This window comes from Dunckerocampus dactyliophorus, chromosome 13 (assembly GCF_027744805.1).
Source record: "Dunckerocampus dactyliophorus isolate RoL2022-P2 chromosome 13, RoL_Ddac_1.1, whole genome shotgun sequence".
In the NCBI taxonomy this organism is placed as follows: Eukaryota; Metazoa; Chordata; class Actinopteri; order Syngnathiformes; family Syngnathidae; genus Dunckerocampus; species Dunckerocampus dactyliophorus.
In genome coordinates this window covers 873,341-895,263 of record NC_072831.1, presented here as the reverse complement: position 1 = coordinate 895,263, position 21,923 = coordinate 873,341, and the positions used below count along the sequence as shown (strand labels likewise).

Below are 21,923 nucleotides of genomic sequence, written 5' to 3'. Positions count from 1 at the left end.
CTTGCCACCCGTTTTGCCATATTTTAAAGCTGCAACATCACTGGAGTGCCCAAAAGCACAAGGTGTGCAATACTCAGAGACATGGCCAAGGTAAGAAAGGCTGGAAAAACGACCACCACTGAGCAACACACACAAGCTGAAACGTCAAGACTGAGCCAAGAAATATCTCAAGACTGATTTTTCTAAAGTTTTATGGACTGATGAAATGAGAGTGAGTCTTGATGGGCCAGATGGATGGGCCCATGGCTGGATCGGTAAAGGGCAGAGAGCTCCAGTCTGACTCAGACGCCAGCAAGGTGGAGGTGGGGTACTGGTATGGGCTGGTATCATCAAAGATGAGCTTGTGTACTTTCTCTCATCATGTGGAGTCTATTGGGTAATGGGAGCTAGCTAATGCCAGCGGGTGTGGCTGTGCAATAAGCCCGTTAGTAAAGCTTGCAACGGGTTTGAGCGGTTCCACTGGTCTGCCATTGGTGGACGGCCAGAGTGTAGGGCTGGACGGCGTTAGCATGTCAAGCTAGTGAGTCAAATGGTGGTTTTCCAGCGAGCTGTGTGAATTTAAGAACCAAAATTCTGAACGGGTTTACGTCCAGTTTGCGTGGATGATGAAATTGCGGCGTTCTCCTCACCGTGGTGACAATGTTGAAATGAACCTCTGTGGAGGAAGAAGCGAATGGTTTGGAACGGCAGCGAAGATGGTGTTTGTTTCGTCCTTTTTTGAGGGTGTTTGATCGACTCTCTAAATTTGGTGAAAATGCCCGAGTCAGCACTTGTTAGACGTCTACCCTGACTGGCCAAAATCATGTCTCTCGCCATCACAGCCCCCGGCGGCGAGGAGACGGTAGTATTTCGGCGCGAGCGTAGCACGTTTCGCCGGCAGGCGGTGCGGCGGCGGCACAACGCAGGGAGCAACCCCACGCCGCCCTCCTCCCTCATTGGATCTCCTCTCAGGTACGACTTGGAGCATGGAGGAGCTTTCTTGTGGCCTGGCATGAGCATGTTGCCAGCTCTCACGCTTCTTCCATATTTTTATCCTGGAGGGAACTCATCTTCTGCCATGCATGCGACATCACAGCATCAGCATCATCATCAGTGTTTTTCCTGCTTTGCATGTGTTCCCTTTCATCCTGGCTTGCTTCCCCTCCTCCCCTAAGCCTCTTCTTCATGTTGTTCTGCTGCCATGTCACTTTTTAATGGACACTTTTTGCTTGCAAACCAAATAATGGAGTCTTTTCAAAGTTGCCAGGCCTGACTAATCGAACCTTCTCCCCAGAAGAGCACGATTGGCATCATAATTCATTCAAGATGTATCCTTTTGATTTGCTTGCTTGTCCTCTTCTTTTTTTTTTGGAGATGATATTGAATTTAGAAACCTTTCAGTGTTTGTTTTTCAAGTGCAGCATGGTTCACATAATTATTTACCACTGTCCCGTAAAGCCCAGTGTTTGCGTTTGTTGGCCAAGACCTTCTATGAAGGTCGGATGATTGATGTCTCCATCTCTTTGGCTCATTTGCCGACTGAGGAACATGTCACTTCCGAGGCTAAAAGTCTGCCTGCATCTATCTTTATAACATCCATCCATCCATCTTCGAACGCTTATCCCAGGTCAGCCTAAGCAGGGAAGCCCAGACTTCCCTCTCCCCTGCTACTTCATCCAGCTCCACCCGGCAGATCCTGATCCTGATGCACTTGGGCGACATAGTCTCTCCGTGTCCTGGGTCTTCCTGCTCGGCCGCTTGTACCCGCCATCTTGTCCTTTGGGTCACTACCCAAAGCTCATGGCCATAGGTGAGGGTCGGAACGTAGATGGGGGGGTAAATTGAGAGCTTTGACTTTCGGCTCAGCTCCGTCTTCACCACAATGGACTGATGGAGAGTCTGCATTACTGCAGACGCCGCACCAATCCGCCTGTCCATCTCACGTTCCATCACTCGTGAACTTGAAGACCTCAAGGTACTTGGGGCAGGATCTCATCCCTGACCCGGAGATGGCACGCCACCCTTTTCCGATCAAGAACCATGGACTCAGACTTGGAGGTGCTGATTCTCATCCCGGCCGCTTCACACTCTGCTGCGAACGGATCCAGTGAGAGTTGAAGGTCACGGCTCGATGAAGCCAGCGGTGACCACATCATCTCCAAAAAGCAGAGACCCAATCCTGCAGCCACCAAACCGCAACCCCTCAATAGCCTGGCTGTGCCTAGAAATTCTGTCCATAAAAGTAACAGAATCCGTGACAAAAGGGCAACCCTGGCGGAGTCCAACCCTCACTAGAAACGCGTCTGACTTATTGCCGGCAATGCCAAACTCTGACACTGGTCACACAGGGAACAAAATGTCTGAATTAGGTGGTCCGGTACCCCATATTCCCAGAATATCCCCACAGAATTACTGCAGGAACATGGTGGAATGCCTTCTGCAAGTCCACTAAACACATGTAGACTGGTTGGGCAAACTCCCATGCACCCTCAAGGACCCTGCTGAGAGTGTAGAGCTGGTCCACAGTTCCACGACCAGGACCAAAACCACACTGCTCCTCCTGGATCTGAGATTCAACTATCTGGTGGATCGTCCTCTCCAGAACCCCTGAATAGACCTTACCAGGAAGGCTGAGGAGTGTGATCCCACCATAGTTGGAACACACTCTCTGGTCCCTCTTCTTGAAAAGGGGGACCACCACCTCATCAACCTCCACCACAAAGATGGAAGAGCCCTCTGGAGAGTCCCCAGGTGCTGCTTCCTCACTGGAAGATGTGTTGGTGGTATTGAGGAGGTCTTTGAAATGTTCCTTCCACCGATCCACATCTCAAATTGGGGTCAGCAGCACACCATCCCACCTTACAGTGTTGACTGTGCACTGCTTCTCCCAACTGAGAAAGCGGATGGTGGTCCAGAATATCTTCAAAGACATATAGAAGTCATTCTCCATGGCCTCCCCAAACTGCTCCCAATTCCAGGTTTTTGCCTCAGCAGTCGCCAAAGCTAAACCCTAAATCCTCTCCCACCATCAGAGCCAACTCTTTTTACCCAAGTGTCCAAAACATGCGGCGACAGTCGTGATGACATGACCACAAAGTCCATCATGGAACGATCAGGGAGGCCATTCCTCCTAATCACACTCCTCCAGGTCTCACTGAGCCTGGAAGTACCCCAGCAGGACAAGGGAAAGAGCACGCTCTAGTACTGCCCTCGAGAGAATACCAATTTGTTTTATACTGTTTACATTTTGTCATAATATTACTCCTTAAGAAAAATAAGATATCTATTCTTGAATATTTTAACTCCATGCTACTCAAATGACATTATTTTCCGTATAATATAACCAATTTATTCTCGTAAATTGAATAATAAATTTAAATAATACAAATTGTAATTTAAATAGTACAAATAAATGTAATAATAAAAAATAGTCTCGTAATTACAGCTGGATTTTGCCTTTTCTGTTGTTATTTTTTGTTTGTTTTTTTTGTAATTTTACAACTATTTCCACTTCCTTCTTGTAAATGTTCTTCTCGTAATTATGACTATGTTCCCATAATACCTGGACTTAATTCTCATATTACAACTTTTTCCCTGACCTAATTTCCCAAAAATTACAAGTTTATTTTTATTTTGTTTAGATTATGAATTCAAAACAATTTTTTTTCTTCTTGAATAGTTCACTCCATGCTGTTAAAATGACACCATTTTCCTTATAATATTCCAATTACATTCACGTAAAGTTACAGCTGTTTCTTGTTTGTTTTCTTTATTTTCCGACCATTTCAACATTCTTGTACATTTTATTCTTGTAATTATGGCTTTATTCCCATAATATTTGGAGTGCATTCTCATAATATCAAATTTTTTTTTTTCCCCTGACCTAATTTCCCATCCATGCTATTAAAATTACATTATTTTCCTTCTAATCTTGCAACTTTTTTTCTTGTTAGAATTTGATTTTTTTTGTCTTTTTTTATTTTATTCTCATAAAATTACATCTTTTCCATTTCTGCTGGGGTTTTTTTATATTACAAATGTTTGAACTTTCCTTTCCTAATTATGACTTGATTCCCATAATATTCCGCCATTTTCCCTGACCTAATTTCCCCAAAATTGCAACTTTATTTTACGTCGTTGACATTTTCCCAAAATATTATTCCTTTTAATATATATATATATTTTTTTTTTTCTTTAATATTTCAACTTTATGCTACTAAAATGCCATTGTTTTATTCTCTTGTATAACTGCAACGTTTTTTCTCGTTAGAATATGACTTTCTTTTGTCTTTAACTTTATTCTAGTAAAATGACAGCTGTTTTTTCATATCTGCTGTTGTTTTGTTTTATTTTCCAGCTGTTTGAACTTTCTTCTCGTAATTACATAACATTTACAGATATCAGTCAAAAAACTATTTTTGTAGGCGGAGATTTCAATATTGATCAGAATAGACGACTGTACGTCAGTAATTTAGCATTCCAGACTGGCCAATTCCCTAACTCAATGAAAACAGCTAAAGTAGTTCCAATCTAGTTCCAAACTAGCGACCAGTCTCCTTATGACCCCAATTTTCAAAAACCATTGAAAAGCTATTCAACAACAGGTTGGACAAATGTATTAATAAGAATGAATTACTAGCGGACAGCCAATACGCATGAGGAACTAACATTTCAACTTCCATGGCACTAATGGAAGTCACTGAGGGAATGACCAATGCTGTACACCACAGAAAGCTTGCAGCTGCAGTATTTATGGATTTGACAAAAGCCTTTGATACAATTCACCCCAACATCCTAATCACAAAACTAGAAAGATCTGGAATCAGAGGATTAGCTTTGAACTGGGTTACTTAGCAGACAGGAGAAGCCAGGAGAAAGTACATCTGCGAGCTTGAAGGTATCGTGCGGCGTACCTCAAGGGTCAATACTGGGACAAAAACGGTTTAATCTATTTTTAAACGACCTCTGTAAAGGTGCGAAGGACTTGAACTTGGTATTATTTGCAGACGATACAAGCATTCTGCTGTGGAGGTAACACTCAGGAACTCATGGAAAACATCACAGAGGAATGAACTATACTAAAAAGATAATACTAGAATATCTGTAAAACCTAAGTACAACTAAAATGATGCTATTTGGTAAGAACAGCATCAAAAATGATCCAAATGCAAATGGAAGGCACAGACATTGACAGAATGAACGAAAATACATTTCTCGGGGTGACAATAGATAATAATATGAACTGGAAATCTCACATGAAAAATAAAGTGGCTAGAAATACCTCAATACTGAATAAAGCAAAATTACTCCTAGACCAAAAATCACTCCATACGCTCTACTGTTCTCTGGTATTAGCATAACTAACTTATTGTGTGGAGAACAACTATAAGAGTACACTACACTCATTAACTATGCATAAAGAAAATCACAATGATTCAAATTGGCTGATCTGGTAAACTATCAAACTATAACATCTTACCCAAAAACGTAAAACAATTCTTCTCAAGAAAAGAGGAGAAATATGATCTTAGGGACAAAAGAAAGCTAAAACACTTCTATGCACGGACGACACTAAAAACCTTCAGCATTTCTGTGTGTGGAATCAAGTTGTGGAAGGGAATAAGGAAGGAACTCAAACGATGCACTAAAGTGAGCGATTTCAAGAAACAGTACAAGCAGTTGATGTTTCTCAAGTAGAAGGAAGAAGACACGTGAACCACTGTGCACGTACAATGCTATGTCTAACCAGTCTTGCACTGACTACAAACTCTTCATTTTCGGTGGGTTCCTTGTCTGTACTCACTCACCGTCAAACTGAGTCTCTGTCAACTATTTCATCAGCTATTATCAATTTCTTACCATGATAAGGTTGGTTGTACATTGAACCAATGTATTGCAGCTGATGTGAAACTGATGAGGGGTTGGATTAAATAAGCTTTGCTTCTTCCTACTCCTTCTTGGACATGCACAATTGGGAGTTGTGTGATGTGATGAGCTCCACTGTCATTGTGTGCATGTTCAACATGAATTCACCTATTACCATTAGCATAAGGACTTTATTCCCTTAATATTGCAACTTTTTCCCCGACCTAATATCCAAAAAATGTAAAAGAATTTGTTGGAAAATTAAAAAAAACAAAAAACAAAAGAAAAGAAAAAAAAAGCTGTAATTTTACGAGAATAAACTAGTAATATTATAAGGAAAGTAATGTCATGTTTGTAGCACAGAGTTTAAATATTTAAGACAAAATGTTATATTTGTAATAATATTAGTAATGTTATGAGAAAATCTAAACAATATAAAATGAAATTATAATTTTGGAGAAATCAGGTTGTGGGAAAAGTTGGAGCATTATGTAATTACAAGAACAACATTTACAATAATGTTGGAATAGTTGGAAAATTAATAAAAATAAAATACATGAACAGAAATGGAAAAGAACAGCTGTAAGAAAAAAGCATCTCAGCTTTGTCATCTATAGGTAAAAAAAAAAATCCATCATTCCTTGCTCTTTTTTTAGCCATTTTTGCAGTTTTTTTTTTATTTTTTTGACTTTATTCCCATAATTTGATCACTTTTCCCCTAACTTAATTGTCTGAAAATGTTTTTTTATTTGATTTTTTTTTAACATTTTGTCATAATAGTAAAAAAAAAAAAATCTTGAGTATTTCACAAAATGACCTTATTTTTCCCTCGTACAACGACGGAACGCTCTTCTGCACTCTGTGTGTGTACACTAGCGGCACCGCCTCCACCCACCGACACAGCGAGACTGACAAGAGGTCTCACTCTGTTTACAAACAGCAGTGCACAGAGAGTGAATCCTCTTCCTGCTACGCGTGCACATGGCAGTCTTGTACAAGCCGTGAAATTCATTTGTCTGTCGTCGTCTGAGGCTCGGTGCCCACGCCGTCACATTTAAATGTGGTGGGAGCTTGTGACACCGCTCGTGTTTCAGATAAGCTCAGGTAAGATATGTTTTTATTGGTCCCCCAAGGGGAAATTCTAGGTTTGCAGCAGCAAAAGATAGACATAGAGTTGGTAGACAGCTACAAATTCCTGGGTGTTCACTTTACCAACAAACTGGACTGGTCCGTCAACACCCACGCCCTCTATAAGAAGGGCCAGAGTCGCCTCCACCTGCTGAGGAGACTGAGGTCCTTTGGTGTGTGCAGGACTCTTTTACGGACCTTCTATGACTCTGTGGTGGCCTCAGCCATCTTCTATGCTGTGGGCTGCTGGAGAGGGGGCAGCACGGACAGGGACAGGAGCAGGATCAATAGGCTGATCAGGAGAGCGAGCTCTGTCCTGGACGGTCCTTTGGACTCCGTGGAGGAAGTGGGGGAGAGAAGGATGTTGGCTAAGCTGACATCCATCATGGACAACACCTCTCATCAGCAGCAGACTGTTACACCCACGGTGTAAGAAGGAGAGGTTCCGCAGGTCCTTCATACCGACCTCTGTCAGGCTCTACAACACCTGCACCACCTGAACCATGTTGTAGTCACTATGTATTCTTTACTTGCGTATCTTGCTTGCTGCTGTAACAAGTGAATTTCCCTGCTGTGGGATTAATAAAGTACAATACAATACAAAAAGCACACAAGAGCATAGAAAGTGCAAATTCAAGGTCATGCAAATCAAGAAGTTCTATACACTGTTTACATCTGTGTACATGTTGAGCAAGCCACAGTTTTATTGCACGGTTATTGCACCGGATTTTTGGAGCAGTTTATATTCTGGTGTGCAGGAAGGAAAGACCTGCGAGATATCTCCTTCACACACTTACTAATGTGTTACCCCCGACATGGCAGCCGGAGTAGCCACCCTGACCACCTAGCCTCCATTGCTTCACATGTCACCCCCCCCACCCCACCCCTCCTTCTCCCCACAGTCTTCAGGAGGCCCTGAGCCAGGCCTCCCAGCCTTGCGCTTACCAGGTGAAAAAGCAGCCTTCTCAAACGGCGTCCCAGGTGACAGTGCTGAGCACGAGCGCCTCCCTGCTGGCCAGGAACGGAAGCGCGCACCTGGACGGCTCTCAGGACAAGGCCTCCACCGTCGGTGCCACCAGCTTGCAGGATGACCTGGGTAGGGAGCCTGGGAGCGGGAGAGGTGGTGTTGAGGTGGGGTGGCGGTTGCCGGGGGGGATTGGTTGATGTGGTAGTGATGCAGGGTGAAGCAGCGCCATGTTTGGCGAATATGAGCTGGCTTGCTTGCATTAATCAGAATGCCGTCCTGCACGTTTAGCTACGCACCGTTTAGCGGCGTCTACGTGCTCTGAAGCCGTGACTTGGATTAGCATGCTAGCCCTTGCTGCTGTCAGTGAGGGTCTTTGTCATCACGATGATCTCCACCTTCAGGCACCTTCCAGACTCAAACATTTCGCTTCTTTCTTTCTTTTCTTTGTCAATGCATCTTTCAAGGCTAACTATCACACCTTGCTTTTTGCATTCTTTTCAAATGACATCATCCCCTCTTTGGAAACCAGGAGGTCCAAACATTTCTCCTCCAGCGAGCGCCACATAGAAAAAAGAAAAAAGTGCATCACAGCGTTGTCATATAGCTGAAAAAACATAATATTCATATCAACTTCACTCTTTGTTTTTTTATTCCCATTTTTATTGTTGTTTTTTTGCACTTTACAACTACGTCATCCCTCATTTATGGCAGTTAATTGCTTCCAGACCCAACTATGAGAAGTCAATTTACATGAAGTAGGATTCAGTTTTAATAAATGGAGTATTATTGTAGTTAGAGCTTAGATAACCTGTTTACCACCTTCTAAATACCCTTTTAACATGATTAGAGCCCTCTAGACATGAAATAACACCCCTATAGTCACCTTTACACTTCTATTACCCTATATAGTAGACATAATAAGAGAAAATAAAACATAGAAAACCTGTGTACCACCTTCTAAATACACGTTTTTAACATGATTAGTAGTATAAGTACAATAATATGTCAAACACCCCCTTGTATGCGAAGGTGCACTGAGCACAAAGCCGAGAACAGGACTTGACAAAGTAAGTTGATAACCACTGTTGCAGTACCGTTTAACTTTGTTTGGGGAACTTGGGTTTTGTTGAGCTGCAGCTTAAGCACAAAGCCCGGCTTTGTTGAGCCACTTCTGCAGTTCTGCTTTGACGTGGATGTTTATGTCTGCTTTATCATGAATGTTTATGTCTGCTCTAACATGAATGTTTATGTCTGCTTTGATGTGGATGTTTATGTCTGCTCTAACATGAATGTTTATGTCTGCTTTGACGTGGATGTTTATGTCTGCTCTAACATGAATGTTTATGTCTGCTCTAACATGAATGTTTATGTCTGCTTTGACGTGGATGTTTATGTCTGCTTTAACATGAATGTTTGTCTGCTTTATCATGAATGTTTATGTCTGACTTGACGTGGATGTTTATGTCTGCTTTGACGTGGATGTTTGTCTGCTTTGACGTGGATGTTTATGTCTGCTTTATTATGAATGTTTATGTCTGACTTGACGTGGATGTTTATGTCTGCTTTGACGTGAATGTTTATGTCTGCTTTATTATGAATGTTTATGTCTGCTTTGACGTGGATGTTTGTCTGCTTTGACGTGGATGTTTATGTCTGCTTTATTATGAATGTTTATGTCTGACTTGACGTGGATGTTTATGTCTGCTTTGATGTGGATGTTTATGTCTGCTTTATCATGAATGTTTACGTCTGACTTGACGTGGATGTTTATGTCTGCTTTGACGTGGATGTTTATGTCTGCTTTGACGTAGATGTTTGTCTGCTTTGATGTGGATGTTTATGTCTGCTTTGACGTGGATGTTTATGTCTGCTTTATTATGAATGTTTATGTCTGACTTGACGTGGATGTTTATGTCTGCTTTACATGAATGTTTATGTCTGCTTTGATGTGGATGTTTATGTCTGCTCTAACGTGGATGTTTATGTCTGCTTTGACGTGGATGTTTATGTCTGCTCTAACGTGGATGTTTATGTCTGCTCTGACGTGAATGTTTATGTCTGCTTTGACGTGGATGTTTATGTCTGCTCTAACATGGATGTTTATGTCTGCTCTAACGTGGATTTTTATGTCTGCTCTAACATGGATGTTTATGTCTGCTTTGACGTGGATGTTTATGTCTGCTTTGATGTGTGTGTTTTGAAGGAAAACTCACGCCCTCCTTGTACGAGGCTGCCGGCTGTGATGTGTCCCTGGTCAACTTTGAGCCCGCAACCAGACGAGCCTCCAACAACATTTGGTAAGTGCCCACGGAGCATCTAGCCACATCATTGGGTACGGCCGCGTCCAGTAGCAGAGCTGCATGGATGCTTTGTTTTGCCCCAGGTACGGATTGCCTTCCACACACATGGTCATTTACTGCCTGCCACCAATACTTTGAACTGCCACTAATAAGATTTGGCACAGAATTTTTTGGTAGCTAGACAGAGAAAACCTGTTTACCACCTTTTCAAATACACATTTCAACATGATTAGAGCCCTCTAGACATGAAATAACACCCCTATAGTCACCTTTACACTCCTATATAGTAGGTGTGGAAGTAATGACGTGTGATAAAGGAGGGATTATTGTGGTGTATTTTAGGTGGCCATGGGTGGGGAGGCTAAGTGAATAGAGTGAGTAGGTCAGGAATGTGTTGCTTGTGTTCCTGCAGGGACACGGACTCCCACCTCTCCAGTTCTACCTCAGTTCGCTTTTACCCTCATGACCTGGTGAGTATTATTTGTGCAGGTTTTGGGAGTGTGTGGATGGCATAGGAGGCGGTGGAGCTGTATGATGATGATGATGTTGTGTATGAAATGAAGAGCATGTGGCGGTGCTGTTGTGCAGTGACAGTCCAGATGGCGAGGAGGAGTGGGTATGGATGTGTTTGTATTTACTCTGACCGCGAGGCAGCTCTCCCTCCCTCAGATCCGCCTGAACCGCCTCCTGACCATGGACCCGGAGCTTCTGGAGCAGCAGGACGCCGATCTGAGCCCGGATCGCCAGGACGTGACACCGGGCCATGACGACCCGGCGGCGCCCACGGCTGCCGGCAAGGCCAAGCAGTACTACCGCCTGTGGCTCATGCCTTACCTGTGGGTCGGCCTGCACTTCGACCGACTCACGCTGCTGGCCCTCTTTGACCGGTGAGTCGTACATTTCCCACCATCACGTAACACCTTTCCATGACCTGAAACACAGTGCAACTACTCTACATTTCATATTTCTATGTACATATGTCAACAACTTATATATACAGTAGTTCATCTCTGCTTTTTCATAGACATGACAAAACATGAATATCAACTTCACTCTTTACTCTTGTTTTTTTTTTTCAATGTTTGTTATTTATTTATTATTTTATTTTTATTCAAGTTTCTTTGAGAAATTTATTTTCTGAATATTATGACTATATTCCCATTTTCTATGTCTTATTTTCGCTTATGTCTACTATAGGGGTGTTATGTCATGTCTGGAGGTCTCTAATTATGTTAAAGTGTATTTAGAAGGTGGTAAACAGGTTTTCTATGTCTTATTTTCTCTTATTATGTCTACTATATTGGGTAATAGGACTGTAAAGGTAACTATATGCGTGTTATTTCATGTCTAATCATGTTAAAAAGTGTATTTAGAAGGTGGTAAACGATTGTTCTGTGGTCTAAATAGCAAAATATTGCAATTGTAAATAAGGAATGGTACTTATCAGGGTGGGGTGAGGAGGGAATGACGGGGTGTAAAGGAGGAGTTGCGTTTAGGGAATAGTGTGCAGGTATTGTCTATGCCCTGTCGTGTTTATGTAACTAAGCTTACTGCCTATAATGACGTTATTGATGGTATTAGTAATGTGTGTCCATTGTGTTTCCAGGAACCGTGAGGTTGTGGAGAACGTGCTGGCTGTGGTGCTGGCGGTGCTGGTGGCTTTCCTGGGCTCGGTGCTGCTGGTTCACGACTTCTTTGCAGACATCTGGGTCTTCCAGTTCTGCCTGGTCATTGCAAGCTGCCAGTATTCTTTACTGAAGGTGGACTCTACCCACACTTTATTCCCATCAAGAACGTTTGATTGACTTTTTCTTCCTTTTGGATTGGCAGAGCGTCCAACCAGACTCTTCCTCCCCTCGACATGTAAGTATACTTTTAGTGGGGGCACCTGCAGCCCTCCCTTCCTTCTATACGTAGCACGTATGCATGAACACGCTACTGGAGGCGTAACTATTTATGAAAGGTAAACAAACAAAAGACATAGCACACATGTTGTCTTGAATATTTCATACCTTTTTTGATGTGGTGTGTTAAAGCTGCGTGCGTCAGCGGCGCCGTCTTTTATTAATTACGCTCTCGCTCAGCTGCGGACGCTGTGGCTTTAAATAGCTGCTGGGGTTTACAACGCACAACGGCGCCCATAGCCGCTCATTGTATGCAAAACCTGTGGAAAAGTAGCATGCACATGTCACTTTCATTATTTTATGGACACTGTGGGAGGAAAAAAAAGTGAAGAGTGGGAGTTCCGCCAAGTAGGATTCCTTCTTTATAAATGGAATATTTGGAGCACAGAAAACCTGTTTACAGACCTTCTAAATACATTTTCTAACATGATTAAAGGGCTCTAGACATGAAATAACACCGCAGTAGTCACCTTTTCACTCCTATTACCCAATATACTGTAGTAGACATAATAAGAGAAAATGAGACATGTATGACATAGAAAACCTGTTTACCACCTCTTAAATATGCTTTTTTTTTAACATGATTAGAGCCCTCTAGACATGAAATAACACCCCTATAGTCACCTTTACACTCCTATTACCCAATATAGGAGACATAATAAGAGAACATAAGACATATAAGGAATAAAGAAAACTGCTGCTTATGTGTGTCGCAATAAATAGTTGGCGGACAGGAAGTGATGTATGGGTTTCAGAGTTAGGTTTTAGCTTGTCCTGGGTAATGGCTGCCACAGTTATTCTTATGATGATTATTATCATTATTATTATGAAGTTATTATTATTGTGACTGTTGTGGTAAATTCACAGTTTGAATCCTGTGCGTCAGTGGTCTCAAACTCGCGGCTCGCGGGACATTCATGGCCCGTCGGGTCATATTTTGCGGCCCGCGACTAGACATGGAGGAGTGGTTTAAATGCTATAAAAAATATTTCCTTTTGTTATGATTCTACTTGATAGCATTGCTCTACTTGAGAGACGTGAGATGTTGTGTTTTCTGAATGAGTTTAAAATAGCTTGACTGCTTTCAGACACCGAAACTAAAATCCTGTTTCCACTTATGTTGCTAAAACATCCTCATTCTTTCTGTACCTTTGCTGCTTATAGTCTGGTTAAAATATGCTGCAAAAGTTCCACCCCTTTTGTACCGCTTGTCTTTATTAGGGTCACGAGTAAGCTGGAGCCTATCCCAGCTGAATGCAGCAAAATACAAACTATGAAATGTATTTATTTTTTGGTTTCACCCTATCACTGTATCGAGATATTATCATTATCGGGAGCCGTGCATCGCGTATCATACCGTATTGTGGGGTACCCTGAGATTCCCAGCACCATTCCCAATACTTCATGCGGCCCAGCCACAGCCAGACCCTATCTCCAGCGGCCCCCAGTGACATTGAGTTTGAGACCCCTGCTGTACGTCTTCTGAATGCCTTATATTTATATTTTTGTTCATTTTGTCATTTTTATGCTTGAAAATGCCTAATTTAGGCCAAAAATACGTAGACTGTTCTGAAATATGCATGTTTTTAAACAACCACATAACAGCATGATTTATTCATGAATACTGTTTATGTTTAAATAACCTCGACAACATTTGAACTACAACGTGGCGAGACACAACTCTACATGGAAACAGGAAGTCAGCTCTGCTGCCCAAGACAACTCTGTAGTACAGAGGTGTTTCGACGTGTGGCAACTGGGCTCCGGGCAACACTTTGGACACCCCTGTAGTAAGAGAACGAAAGGCCACATGAGCATGAAGGCTTACTTTTACCTTTGTTGTTGCCAAAGATAAACACACACGCTGCCGTGGTGTTATGCTAAGAGTTATTTCTTCGTCTTTTCTCACCTTCTTTGTCAAAATGCTGCCACTTGCATCTTTCGATGGCTACATGTTGGATTGTTTTGCAGCCTTTGACCTTATTTTGAAGGCAAAAGTGAGCATATCCCTTTCATTCATCATTGGTATGCATGTGGAATGGTTTTGTGTGTGTACAGGTATAATAGTACAACTGAATTCGTCCTTTGCTTCTTTTGTCTGTCTTTTCAACGTCTGCTGTTTATCTGTCCGCCTGTGCAGGGCCACAACCGCATCATCGCGTACAGCCGCCCCGTCTACTTCTGCCTGTGCTGCGCTCTCATCTGGCTCTTCCACTACAGCAGCCTCAGGACCGCCTCCTGCCGCTTCACGCTCTACGGCGTGGCGCTCACCGGCTCACTCGTCCTCGCCTGCGCCAGGGACCTCGTCATAGGTGAGGTGAAAATATGACAATCTACTCCTATCATTTCTCTTCTGCACTCCCTGTGTGTATGCTAGCCGCCCCGCCTCCACCCACCCACACAAAATCAGTCTGGCAGACTTTATTCCCTTAATATTTAGACTTTATTTCGATAATGTTATGACTTTATTCCCATAATATTATGAGTTTATTCACGTAATATTATGACTTTATTCCCATAATATTATGAGTTTATTCACGTAATATTATGACTTTAGTCCCATAATATTATTACTTTATTTCCATAATGTTTGGACTTTATTCCCATAATATTTATAATGACTGATTTATCATGATTGTGCTTGCTTGTGTGTATGTGCAGTCTTCACGCTGTGTTTCCCCATCATCTTCTTCGTGGGCCTGCTGCCACAGGTCAACACCTTCGTCATGTATCTCTTCGAGCAACTGGATATCCACGTCTTTGGGGGCAACGGTGAGCCACATACGTACTTAACATTGTATTATCTTTGTGTCAGACACGTCTCTTCATCCTGTCTGCTTCTCTACTAACTTAATGTTATGGCCTGGCAATGACGTTATACAATAATTCCTTCTTTATGGCGCTTCATTGCTTCCACACCACGATAACTTAAGTAAATCAATGTTATGACATACAAAACTTGTTGAGCACCTTCTAAATACACTTTTTAACATGATTAGAGCCCTCTAGACATGAAATAACACCCCTACAGTCACCTTTACACTGAAAGGTGAATGGTGTACATGCGGGCATCCAGTGTAGTAATGTTGCAGTACTGACGTGAACATCCTGTTGGGCAGCCTCCACCAGCCTCCTGTCAGCGCTGTATGGCTTCCTTCGCAGCGTGGTCACTGTGGCTCTGCTGTACGCTTTCTGCTACGGCGCCCTGAAGGTGAGCTCATACGCACAACAGGACACGGCATCATAGCGAGTGCCGATCATGACTGGCGCTACGTTTGTCACGTGTCAGGAGACCTGGGGGCCTCATCACATCCCCGTGCTCTTCTCCGTCTTCTGCGGCCTCCTGGTGGCCGTGTCCTACCACCTTAGCCGGCAGAGCAGTGACCCGTCTGTCCTCATGTAAGCACTCACGTAACCCAGCAAAAGTACTGGGACGCCCTCTCTAGCGCTGTTTTTCCTTTTTCCATGTAGATCGCTTATCCAGTCAAAGATTTTGCCCAACTTGAGAGACAGCAACCCCGAGGACCCTCTGTCAGAGGTGCAGGACCCCCTTCCCGAGAAGCTGAGGGCCTCAGTGGTGAGTGAAGATGCACGTGCACGCTTACGGCTCAAATGAAAGCGCTCAGTGCACCCGCCGTGTCCATCTCAGAACGAGCGTCTGCAGTCGGACGTGATCGTCTGCGTGCTCATCGCCGTGCTTTACTTCGCCATCCATGTCAGCACCGTCTTCATCGCTCTGCAGGTACGCACACGCCGGGCGGTAGCTATCACGCCAAATGCACAAACACCGACCGCCTCGTCTCTGTGTCCCTCACAGCCCTTCCTGAGCTACGTGCTGTATGCCTTGCTGGGCGCGGTGGGCCTGCTCACCCACTACCTGCTGCCCCAGGTCCGCAAGCAGCTGCCCTGGTACTGCTTCTCACACCCGCTGCTCAAAACCAAGGAGTACTACCAGTTTGAGGTCAGGGGTGAGTACGCTAGCTGCCACACACTGTTCTTCTTCATCAGCATCATCATCCACAACCCACCGCACTTTATTTATTGGCCTGCAGCACATTCTAAAAATATGATTTAACCAAACAACAGAAAATAATTTAAAAACACAGCTGTCATTTAACCACAATAAAGTCCAAATATGAAGGAAAAAAGGTGTCATCTAACAAGAAAAAGACATCATTTTACAAGAATAATGTAGTATTATGACGATTAAATAATGTCATTTTAGTAGCATAAATATGAAAGGGAGACCAAGTATTATGAGAAAGAAACAAAACCACAAATAAAGTTGTCGTTTTTTGGGAAATTAGCTTGCAGAAGAAGTTACAATATTACGAGAGTAAAATGAAAGTATTATGGGAATAAAGTCATAACTATATTGACAAAATTTACTACGAGAAAGATGAAATACAGTCAAACTTGTCTATAGCGGCCACTAAAGGGAAACTGCAAAAGTGGCCGCTATAGGCAGGCGGCCATTTTGAATTTGTGCAGCACATATTAACATGTATGTGATTAGAAGCTTGTTGTGTTTGCAGATTCAAATAATTATACTGTTACATGTTGACCAGTAGAGGGCACTGTGGGACTGTGGATAAAAGTTATAAAGAACAACTAGGCTTGTTATTCTACACCACCCACAGAACAAAGCTGTGCTACTATATACCTGTATACGGCAGAGTGTCATTACAGCTTTAGTTCATCAGGAAGTGACGGTGGGCGTCCCGAGCAGGAGAGCTAGGCTCAGTGCTAGCTGTGAGTTTGGAGAGAGTTGGGAAGTGTGTTTATGTTGGCGTGGATGTAAAGTCCTGCAGTGTTCTCCGCTGTTAATAAAGCCATTAAAGTGCATCGGCGACGTGAGTCTCTCCTTCCCCACAACAAGCGGCATTACAGTATTGACCAGTGCACACCAGGAAATAAACGCTGTCATTTCTTACAGGCATTGCCTGGACAGCTATGTAGTGGGGCTTGTTTAACCTTTGCCTTGTGGGCAAGCAGGAAGGAGAGACGATGCTGAGAGATGTGTGTGTGTTCTGAGCTGCTGTCTGGTGGCCGCGTTCAATAAATAAAGTTGGCAGAAGCAACAGGAGAAGTTTCCTTCTTTGCTTCGGAGCTGAATAACACTGACAAGTTAACAGACTAGTAGCGAACGGAAAAGAAGACGGCTTTGTTTGTGTGGAATACAGAAGATGAGGACTTTGATGGATTTGTGGATGAGGATTGATGAAAAATAACGTGAGTACATTCTAAAATACTTCAATTAAGTACAACCCAACTCAGTTTTGCTCCCGCTGCCGCATGCATGCTAGCATATGTTTTTTTTTAATTGTAGCGTCGCTGGGAGCACGTCCTGTTCCCAGCCTACTTTGCGGTAATGTTTTGGTGCAAATGCTCTTAAAGTTACATGTTTGACCAGGAAATAGCAAGCTCAAAAGAAGACGGCTTTTTTATGTGGAACAACTGACAGTTTGTGTGGATCTTGTGAATGATTGTGACTGAGCTAGGACTCAGTAATTAAAGTCTACACACGACGGCTTCATTGATTGAAAAAACAAACTTTTTCGTGCATGAAGCTTCTACTTGAGTTGGTAATTTGGCCGCTATATGCGGTCAGATATTGACCAAGGGAGACAAAATGGGTGGCCGCTGGCTGCGTTGGACAGGTGACTGCTATACACAGGGTCTATAACATGTAAATTTGCTGCGGGGGATTTTTCAGTGGCCGCTAAGACAGGTTTGACTGTAGTTGGAAAATAAAAACAACAGAAAAAAAACAGCAGTAATTTGAGAAGAATAAAGTCAAAATATTAAGTAGAAAAAACTAGAAAAAGTCATCAGTTTACAGGAATAATGTTATGTATATTATGAGGATTAAATAATGTCATTTTGGTAGCATAAAGTAGAAATATTCAATGTTTCAAAGGTGCAATATTATGAGAAACAAAGAAAAAAAGGTGTCATTTTGGGGGAAATTAGGTTGGGGCGAAGTTATGTTATGAGAATAAAGTGAAAATATTATGGGAATAAAGTCATAATTTTCAGAGGAAAATTTTCTAGAAGGAACATTTCATGAAATAAGTAATACTTAATTAAATCAAACAACAGCAGAAAACTGAAAGCAGAAAGCTGCTGTAGTTTTAGGAGAATAAAGTCAAAAAATGAAGAGAAAAAAGTTGCAATAAGATGAGGAAAAATAAGGTCATATTGGTAGCATAGAGCTAAAATATTCAAGAAAAAAAGACATTCTTTTAAAAAACAGTTGCATTATTATGAGGAACAAACAAAACGCCGACTAAAGTTGTCATTTTTGGAATATGGCTTTGTGGAAGAAGTGATAATATTACAGGAATGAAGTGAAGAAAATGTTCAAGAAGAAATTTGAGCAAACAGAAAATGAAAGCGACAGCAGAAGTGGAAACATCAGCAGCAATTTGATGAGAATAAAGTGAAAATAAAGACAAATGCCGTATTGTCTGTTCAATATGAATCTGTAGAGTTGAGCTACTCAATTAAATCAGCTTAGAAGAACTTTCCAATTGACTGAGAAGTGTAAAATATGACACATACAGTAAATGTAGAAACAACAATCGCATTTCATTAAAAACAAACAAACTGCTAAACGTGCTGAATAAAAAGACAAAACACTCTGATTGGTGACAATATATGAACACATAAATCACAGGAACAATATCACAGTAACAATATATGAACACATAAATCACAGGAACAATATCACAGTAACAATATATGAACACATAAATCACAGGAACAATATCACAGTAACAATATATGAACACATAAATCACAGGAACAATATCACAGTAACAATATATGAACACATAAATCACAGGAACAATATCACAGTAACAATATATGAACACATAAATCACAGTATCAATATCACAGTAACAATATATGAACACATAAATCACAGTAACAATATATGAACACATAAATCACAGTATCAATATCACAGTAACAATATATGAACACATAAATCACAGTATCAATATCACAGTAACAATATATGAACACATAAATCACAGTAACAATATCACAGTAACAATATATGAACACATAAATCACAGTAACAATATATGAACACATAAATCACAGTATCAATATCACAGTAACAATATATGAACACATAAATCACAGTAACAATATCACAGTAACAATATATGAACACATAAATCACAGTAACAATATCACAGTAACAATATATGAACACATAAATCACAGTAACAATATATGAACACATAAATCACAGTATCAATATCACAGTAACAATATATGAACACATAAATCACAGTAACAATATCACAGTAACAATATATGAACACATAAATCACAGTAACAATATTCGAACACATAAATCACAGTAACAATATCACAGTAACAATATATGAACACATAAATCACAGTAACAATATATGAACACATAAATCACAGTATCAATATCACAGTAACAATATATGAACACATAAATCACAGTAACAATATCACAGTAACAATATATGAACACATAAATCACAGTAACAATATCACAGTAACAATATATGAACACATAAATCACAGTATCAATATCACAGTAACAATATATGAACACATAAATCACAGTAACAATATCACAGTAACAATATATGAACACATAAATCACAGGAACAATATCACAGTAACAATATATGAACACATAAATCACAGTATCAATATCACAGTAACAATATATGAACACATAAATCACAGTAACAATATATGAACACATAAATCACAGTAACAATATCACAGTAACAATATATGAACACATAAATCACAGTATCAATATCACAGTAACAATATATGAACACATAAATCACAGTAACAATATCACAGTAACAATATATGAACACATAAATCACAGTAACAATATATGAACACATAAATCACAGTATCAATATCACAGTAACAATATATGAACACATAAATCACAGTAACAATATCACAGTAACAATATATGAACACATAAATCACAGTAACAATATCACAGTAACAATATATGAACACATAAATCACAGTATCAATATCACAGTAACAATATATGAACACATAAATCACAGTAACAATATCACAGTAACAATATATGAACACATAAATCACAGGAACAATATCACAGTAACAATATATGAACACATAAATCACAGTATCAATATCACAGTAACAATATATGAACACATAAATCACAGTAACAATATATGAACACATAAATCACAGTATCAATATCACAGTAACAATATATGAACACATAAATCACAGTATCAATATCACAGTAACAATATATGAACACATAAATCACAGTATCAATATCACAGTAACAATATATGAACACATAAATCACAGTATCAATATCACAGTAACAATATATGAACACATAAATCACAGGAACAATATCACAGTAACAATATATGAACACATAAATCACAGGAACAATATCACAGTAACAATATATGAACACATAAATCACAGTAACAATATCACAGTAACAATATATGAACACATAAATCACAGTAACAATATATGAACACATAAATCACAGTAACAATATCACAGTAACAATATATGAACACATAAATCACAGTAACAATATATGAACACATAAATCACAGTAACAATATCACAGTAACAATATATGAACACATAAATCACAGTAACAATATATGAACACATAAATCACAGTAAGGCCCAATAAGGTTTCAAGAAAAGTAAATCAAGAAGATGCAATCAATCCAGACGAGCGTGAGTGATCTGATTTATTTGGATTTGATATCAGAAAGAGGTGTGGCTAGCGTTGCATCTGATCACACATGGTGTCCTTGCAGGTGCGGCGCACGTGATGTGGTTTGAGAAGCTTCACGTGTGGCTGCTCTTCATGGAGAGGAACGTCCTCTACCCGCTCGTCATCCTCAACGAGCTGAGCGGCAGCGCCAGAGAGCTGGCCGACCCCAAGAGGCTGGACACTGAGTGAGAGCGGCCGGCCCCGCGCGCTTTCTGTCACGCCGTAACGCGCCTTTGTCTCACATCTGTTTTTGTCCCCCCCAACCCGTTCGTCTCAGGGTGGGCGCTCTGATGATCACGGTGGCAGGCCTGAAGCTGCTGCGCTCGTGCTACAGCAGCCCCACCTATCAGTACGTCACCATCCTCTTCACTGTGCTCTTCTTCACCTTCGACTACCGCCATCTGTCAGAGACGCTGCTGCTCGACCTCTTCCTCATGTCCATCGTCTTCAGCAAGGCCAGTAGAAACGCCCCACTCAACAACAACAACAAGCGTATGGACGTCACCGTCCCTTATTGCAGTGATGCCCAAACCACATACTGAAAAATGAACCAATGCAACTTTATTGTGTCTTCTAAGTACACTTTTTAACATGATTAGAGCCCTCTAGACATGAAATAACACCCCTATAGTCACCTTTACACTCCTATTACCCAATATAGTAGACATAATAAGAGAAAATAAGACATTTAAGACATAGAAAGTCTGTTTACCACCTTCTAAATGCACTTTTTAACATGATTAGAGCCCTCTAGATATGAAATAACACCCCTATAGTCACCTTTACACTCCTATTACCCAATAACACCCCTATACTCACCTTTACCTTCCTATTACCCAATATAGTTGACGTAATAAAGGAAAATAAAACATATTAGACATAAATAAGCTCACATGTTAGCAGTTCCTTGTTGGGGGGGGGGGTTTCAGGACAGCGTACTTACTTGCGGCTTTAAATGGTTTCTACTGGTA

The 21,923-nt window shown here is 41.1% G+C and overlaps 1 protein-coding gene across 4 annotated transcripts in view; it reads left to right on the top strand.

The window, feature by feature from the left end:
* The window catches only part of pcnx1 (pecanex 1), a 57,554-nt gene that overhangs the window by 17,346 nt on the left and 18,285 nt on the right, over positions 1–21,923 (top strand). The window contains exons 7-22 of one of the 4 annotated variants that reach the window (XM_054795687.1): positions 822–951; positions 7,875–8,068; positions 10,143–10,236; positions 10,652–10,709; positions 10,894–11,126; positions 11,846–11,999; positions 12,070–12,102; positions 14,284–14,455; positions 14,805–14,915; positions 15,263–15,354; positions 15,433–15,542; positions 15,615–15,720; positions 15,793–15,885; positions 15,961–16,111; positions 20,996–21,137; positions 21,230–21,407. In XM_054795687.1, the coding sequence (XP_054651662.1) occupies positions 822–951; positions 7,875–8,068; positions 10,143–10,236; positions 10,652–10,709; positions 10,894–11,126; positions 11,846–11,999; positions 12,070–12,102; positions 14,284–14,455; positions 14,805–14,915; positions 15,263–15,354; positions 15,433–15,542; positions 15,615–15,720; positions 15,793–15,885; positions 15,961–16,111; positions 20,996–21,137; positions 21,230–21,407 (2,051 nt within the window). The remainder of the gene's footprint in view (positions 1–821; positions 952–7,874; positions 8,069–10,142; positions 10,237–10,651; positions 10,710–10,893; positions 11,127–11,845; positions 12,000–12,069; positions 12,103–14,283; positions 14,456–14,804; positions 14,916–15,262; positions 15,355–15,432; positions 15,543–15,614; positions 15,721–15,792; positions 15,886–15,960; positions 16,112–20,995; positions 21,138–21,229; positions 21,408–21,923) is intronic. The other 3 variants (XM_054795688.1, XM_054795689.1, XM_054795690.1) reach the window with 3 other exon arrangements.